Consider the following 7233-nt stretch of genomic DNA (forward strand, 5'->3'; position numbering starts at 1 on the left):
AGATTTCTATAGCATATCCAGAGATAGACTTGGCTCTTATTTACATAGACATGTGATGTCGGTATAACACTTCAAGACCTGAGAGCAATCGCTCGTGCCGCTGACTTTGTTGCTCCCATGGCGTTGGTGCATGTGCGTGTTGGAACCTGTGTTGGGGACAGTTCACTGATATGTTGCGGTTGATGATAGTTCAAAAGTGGTTTTTATGTGCACTGGGTGTTCATGCATTGCATTATTTTCAACTATTTCAGCTTGTTGGCAGAGCGATACACATTATTTCGGTAATTTACAAGTTGTTTGCAGGTCTGTATGCTGTGCAATGCATTATTTCGACAGTTTGCAATTAGTGAGCGTGTTTGCAGAGCCTTTTAAATGCATTATTTTGGCTGTTTACGAGATGTTTGCATGTCTTTACATCAGTGTACTGCATTATTTCGGTAATTTACGAGTAGTTTGCAGGTCTGTATGCTGTGTACGTCATTATTTCGACAGTTTACAATCAGTGAGCGTGTCTGCAGAGCGTTTTACATGCACTTTTGACAATTTACGAGTTGTTTCCATGTCTGCACATCAGTGCACTGCATCATTTACATCGCTAAATAAATTGCTCCGACATAAATAAAGTCAGTCCTTCCTCTCTTCAGAACCCCAGAACAGGCTGAGTCCTTTTCCCGCCATTTTCCTCCCAGGTCGCCATCTGGGATTATGTCACGGGAGGGATGATGGTGACCTCTGGTTGCAGTACTGTGTACTAGGTAGTTGGACTCCGGACCTCATGGTGAACAGACTGGATAGAGATACTGCCTCAAATTGTTTAAATAAAGACTGCATGCAAAATAAAGACTTACCTCCATCCTATCCAGCAAAGGCTGAGTCCTTTTCCCATCAATTCCAAGGAAAAGGTGGCGGTCGGAGGAGGTAGCTCAAGTGACATACTTTGCCGCCAAAATTGTCCTGCGATTTTCTTAGGTTACTGGAGGTAGCCCAAAAGACATTTTTCCCCCCATTTTCTTAGGTGGTGGATGTAGCCCAAGTGCCCTTTTTTGCCTGCCAAAATATGAACTTCCCGCCATTTTCAGAGGGAGGGGGAGGGGGTTATGTTAGTGGAGTTGACCTATTTTCCAGCCAAAATTTGAACTTCCTGCCATGACATCATTGCAATATTGCCATATCTATTGCCACCATTTTGAATAAATTTGGCAACAATGCAACATGGGGCAGCGCGAACTTTCTCACAGTACTCCTATATAGTTAGAACAAAGTCCATTACACCAAAAATAAAAAATTCGCTGATGTATCTAATATCGAAAAGCTTTGGCGATAACGCCACATATATTCTCCCCATGGTCTGACTTTGGTTAACTTCAAATATTGCACACAAACATGGCCCTTAACAAACTCTACCAGCAGAGCATACAACTGCAAGAACCTCGTTGTTCTGGCTATATCGTCACCCATTACGGCATACAAAGATCTGTTAGTAAATTTCGTCGTAATATCCACATATAACAGCAGTGCAAGAGAAATAGTAAACCTCCAGCTATCAACATGCTGAACTAACAATTCCAAAGGCGAAAACAAATCTCTAGTTAATAACTACCGATAATCTGATAAATCACTAACAGAGCTCCGAACAGGCAATTCCAATAGGAGGCAGACATGTAATGTACAATGCCTGACAAACAGAACTGCATCAGTCCAATCACTCATGAACACCACTACAAAGTAACTTCGAAACATCAACATTCAACGTAAAAGAGTGTTACTACATGCTATAAAACGTGATCCATTTAGAATACGTCGTGACTGTAGCTCGAGTCGTTCAGACATGACGTCACACAACACACTACCGATGCCAACTATAAATGCAAGCCTGAGCGCACGTCTGTGTAACGTCAACGAAGTGGTGTTGTGCTTGTTAACACAAACGCATGGATCCCAAGGCCCTTATTACGCCGTTAAAAGATGTTTTGTCAAAGGGTTCGTAAAATTTCTTTGAGCAAACTATTTCACTGAAGCTATTACACGATCGTAAAATTTTTCATCATAGTTGTTTGGGAGTCGAAGCCGAACAGTTAATCGCCTGCACGACTGCATTATCATGTTCGTGGCGAGCGCATTGGTTGAAAAGAAAGAGAAATGGAAACCATTGTGGGTGAAACCATGGATAGCGAGAAGTGTAGCTCCAAGTGTTCACCAGAATTTGCTTCTTAAGATACAGTGCGAGGGCATAAAGGAGAACGAAAATTATTTGAGAATTGGGGAGAAACGTTTCAATTTGCCTTCATGAAAGTAGCCCCCCATATAGGCATACACAATACTCATTTAAGAAATGTGATTTATTAATTTCGTTCGACACTAAGCTCCCCAGGTCTTAACGGTATCCACCAGCATCAAAGTATTTTATAATTTTTGGATCTGCCACACTCATCACTCATTTTTAACACACTATTCTTGCAGACGGCCAGTACATAACATTAATAAAGCGCGCCGAAATACTCGGCATATTCCTCAGTTTTTGCCAACCTATATGGGTGAGAAAGTCGTTCGTGGAATAACCATTCAGGAAATATATGGCGTGGTACTGTGCTTACTCACAGATATACGGAAGGTAGCCTTTTCTTTCAATATCTCTTCCTGGTTTTACCCCTTCATCATACAACTGTATGTTATGTAAATGAATATGATTGTTAGTATTTCGAAACCATTTTGTAACTTTTATAGGATGGTGACACTGTTTTATAGCAATTTACTTTGATGTAAATAATATCGTTGAAGGATAGTAAATGTCGAGTTGCAGTGGCTTGTGTTTAGTGTTGGTAAATAAAGTGAAATGTGAAGCGCGTGGCAATGTATTTTGTCGCTAGTGACATGTAATTTCCTGCATTTCTAGTTCTTTGAGAACCCTGGTTGTCATTATACAGTTGTCCACATTATGTCTATGATGGATACGTCGAACGAAGTATCACGAGAAGAGGTGCTGCAATTGATTGCAGAGAAAGAGAGTATGGAAAAGCAGTTACTTTCTTTATATTCTGTGTTATCAAAGAATGGGGTTGGAATGACAGACCCTCTCGTTGATTCAGAAGACTACCCAAGGTCTGACATAGATGTGTATGAAGTAAGAGCAGCAAGGCAGAGAATAATATGCCTTCGAAATGATCTAAGAAACATGATGGTAGAAATTGAAGAAAAGCTGCATGCTCTCCATGCCGCATCGAAAGACAGTATAGAAATGTGTGTTCCAACAGAACGAGCAAACACACAGCCTGTCGCAAAAGTAGCCTGGGTTGCTGCACATTCTCCAGCAGATCGTGCAGGCCTTTTTGAAGGCGATGAAATAGTGGAATTTGGTTCACTGAATAGTAGTAATTTTAGGAGTATTTCAGATTTTAGCGTCGTTGTTCAGAATTCTGTTGGACGGAAGATAAATGTGAAACTTAAACGGATGGGGAATTTCGTAAACGTTCACATGATTCCTGCATCATGGTCGCCAGGTGGTGGACTTCTGGGTTGTAAAATCGTCGAACTTACAGAAAATGCGATGTGAATGAAAACCTCGAGTCCAGTTTTCAGAAAATTATGGGATACTCCATTTCGTGCACATGGAGAACTGTTTGTGATATCACTCCGAACACTAGTTCTGTGTGAATATTTTTTTCTCCCCAGTAAAAACGTCATTCACTGTATTGGAAATTATTTCAACGTGGATTGGTGAATTTGAATGTTTATTGTAGACACCTCATCTTATTATTTGCCCCCTTGTTGGTTAAAATGCTACTTTCAAAACTTACCTGAATATACTGTATTCAGTCTTGAAACAATTGTGTGTGAAACAGATAGTAATGCAGTATAGTATTTACACAATCAGAAATAAGTCGAAGATTTCCGTAGTGTGTTCCCGCACTATTCATTTTGATCCATATGAGTAGAGTGCAATAAAAAGTTATAGCAGCAGTTTCTTAACTAATAGACACAAAACGCATCTCCGTTATTAAATGATAATAACAGACACGCAGATATTAATGTTATTCTTCATGTAATCAATCATGTGAATGTGGTACAGCTGTTTTCCCTTTTTGGGAACGTTTGAGCTGTGTGATGACTTGCAAGTTTCCTGTGCAAAAGTATACTTTCATGTTATCTCATCTACATGTATTAAACTTCACTTATCTATACAGTTTAGCTCTATAACAGTCAACATGAATTTTCTTGTGTTTGTAGAATGTGGATCAATGCCTGAAAAAAAAAAAATGTTATCTGTAATGTAAGTGTTGCAGTTTTTTCAGTAGCAGCAAACGTAATAAAAGAATTGGGTGTAAATTACTATAATTGCTCTGTTCAAGCTGTATTGTACTGTTTTAAAATTGTGAAGTGTTGACAAACAAAAATAAAATAGTAACTAGCTGGATTTATGATATTGTTCCCTTTATCCCCAAAGATTCTAATCGTAATTGGACTTAATCATTAAATTATTGCATTTCTAAATGACACATGTAACTAATTTTCAACATTCAATTTGATTATCTGAAAATATTGGATATGTTCATTTCAGAATGAAAATATCTCATTTTTTGAATGTACAAAGGATGATGGATTTTTTCTGCCATTTATTTTATTGTGATGTAAAAGAGGTTTATGTTACTTACATCTCAGCCAAGCAAAAGTTTTCAAGAGTGTAATAAGACTCATTTGTGGTGTGAATTCAAGAACATCGTGAAAAAACCTGTTCGAAGAACTGGGTAAATATTCCAACCACTGTGTATCAGTATATTTATTCCTGAATGAAATTTGCTGCCAGTAATATGTGTCTGTTTCTAACCAATAGCTCAATACATAGTATCAGTACTATGAATAAAAACAATCTACACAAAGACCTAAAATCACTTACCTTGGTCCAAAAAGGGACACACTTTTGCAATAAATTGCAGCAACTATTAAAAGCTTGGTTTCAGATAAAGCACAGTTTAAACAGAGTTTGAAATACCTTTGGTAGGCAGCTCCCCTCACTCTAAATATGAATATGTTAATAGGGACTGCTAATTGTTACTAATATGATGCCATGGAAGTAGGTTCTAGCAGCCTCATCTATGAATCCTGGTAGCATTGTGAGATAACGAGAAAAGCAGCACTAGGTACTATTCTGTTGATATAAAATGCTACCGTAACAAATCTGTATTGCTGTTATATTGAATGAATTTCTTATAGTGGTATATAATAGCATTTTGTTGTCGGATTGATATAAATAGATTTTGAATTAGGTACAAAAATGGAAGATTGATGCAATGATCATTCCGTGACAAGTCAACTGAGCCATCTTGCCCACCCTCTCAGGTTTGGATGAAACTTCTTATTTGTACTCCATACAGGTACAAGGAGCAATACCAAGTTTTTATCAGTATACCTCCAATTGTCTCAGAAAATTTATTACGTTTTAAAGGTTTGAAAATTTTTTTGAAACTTTTCATGCTGTTTGGCACTGTTAATTGTTATAATAAATAATGTTTAGGTTAGAAACCAATGAATAAGTGCTGACAAGCATGTTTAATTTCGGAGGAAGTGGCAACAGTTGAAAATGTCGTGAGCAATTTACAGATATACAGGTATTTTATGACAAAACTGAAATTTGATTAAAACATTAAACAAATAGACTTAATTAACAGGATTGAAAAAGAATGGTATTCAAACAGTTTCTAAATACCATAAGGGAATGACAACTCTCTTAAGATAGCAAATGCATTGCTCATTATTATGGTAATTATCCCTTGAAATGCGATATTCAATGTAATAGCATATATTATTTTTATTCCCTTCAAAGTAAAATACAAGAGATTGAAAGGTATATATTTTGTCCTGCCTCAATGGTTTTTTACTTAAATGTAGTGTCTTTTTTTCCCAGTCGTTACACTTTTTGCTATATAATCACCAAATTTCATCAGGAATTGATAAAAATATTGCAGTTTATTTTCAGAATGTTAGGAAGTGTCATTTTGCGCAATCACAGTGATAAAAGATCAAAAAAATTTGAAATGCCAGAAAATGAACATTGAGAAAGAAATTGCGAAACATTGGTAATAATACTTACCTTTGTAGAGCAAATAAGCAAGCTTAGTTTTATGGAATAACCCACAGATTTTGTTCCTTTTCAATGTCATCTATGCACAGTCGCAGGAGTGAGCCTTTTACCAGGCATTACTAAATAAATTCATGCTGTGTGGCAAATGTTAAATTGCATTATGACACGAAAATATAAAGAAGGTACTTCTTATTGCGATCTGTTTTGTGATTCTTTTCCTTCCATTCACAGGTATCACATGAGAAGAAAAATTGCTGTCGACTTTCCTGGTCCGATATCATTGTCTTGGATCCCTTGTGATCCCCATCGAAAATAATGGATGGGGCTTTTTAAGATGCATTAGTGACAAATAATTGTTAAACTTTTTAGAGAAGGCTTTAATGAGAAAGTCAGTGATTTTCTTTGAGCACTCACAGTTCAGGCTTTTCACTATTCCAGTCACATATTTCTGGCTGTCAAACAACATGACTATCATGCTGTTCTCCTTTTACACTCAGTAACCATGATAGCCTAACATTATTTTGTATATTCCTTGCACTGGAGCAGTATTATAATATGAGTCACACTGTTGTTGTTGTTGTTGTTGTTGTTGTGGTCTTCAGTCCTGAGACTGATTTGATGCAGCTCTCCATGCTACTCTATCCTGTGCAAGCTTTTTCATCTCCCAGTACCTACTGCAACCTACATCCTTCTGAATCTGCTTAGTGTATTCATCTCTTGGTCTCCCTCTACGATTTTTACCCTCCACGCTGCCCTCCAATACTAAATTGGTGATCCCTTGATGCCTCAGAACATGTTCTACCAACCGATCCCTTCTTCTGGTTAAGTTGTGCCACAAACTTCTCTTCTCCCCAATCCTATTCAATACTTCCTCATTAGTTATGTGATCTACCCATCTAATCTTCAGCATTCTTCTGTAGCACCACATTTCAAAAGCTTCTATTCTCTTCTTGTCCAAACTATTTATCGTCCACTTCCATACATGGCTACACTCCATACAAATAATTTCAGAAATGACTTCCTGACAATTAAATCTATACTCGATGTTAACAAATTTCTCTTCTTTAGAAACGCTTTCCTTGCCATTGCCAGTCTACGTTTTATATCCTCTCTATTTCAACCATCATGAGTTATTTTGCTCCACAGATAGCAGAACT

At 37.4% G+C, this 7233-nt stretch overlaps 1 protein-coding gene across 1 annotated transcript; it reads left to right on the top strand.

Moving 5' to 3' along the window:
- The first annotated feature begins 2760 nt into the window (after window positions 1-2760).
- LOC126469537 (26S proteasome non-ATPase regulatory subunit 9) lies at window positions 2761-4411 on the top strand. The gene has a single exon (XM_050096655.1). It carries the CDS (start codon window positions 2936-2938, stop codon window positions 3548-3550), a length of 615 nt encoding a protein of 204 aa, XP_049952612.1. The 5' UTR covers window positions 2761-2935; the 3' UTR covers window positions 3551-4411.
- Window positions 4412-7233: the final 2822 nt, after the last annotated feature.

Source organism: Schistocerca serialis, chromosome 3, assembly GCF_023864345.2.
Source record: "Schistocerca serialis cubense isolate TAMUIC-IGC-003099 chromosome 3, iqSchSeri2.2, whole genome shotgun sequence".
Lineage (NCBI taxonomy): Eukaryota > Metazoa > Arthropoda > Insecta > Orthoptera > Acrididae > Schistocerca > Schistocerca serialis.

Excerpts from the sequence above, each read along its gene's own strand:
- LOC126469537 (XM_050096655.1), top strand. The coding sequence starts at position 2,936 with ATGTCTATGATGGATACGTCGAACGAAGTATCACGAGAAGAGGTGCTG.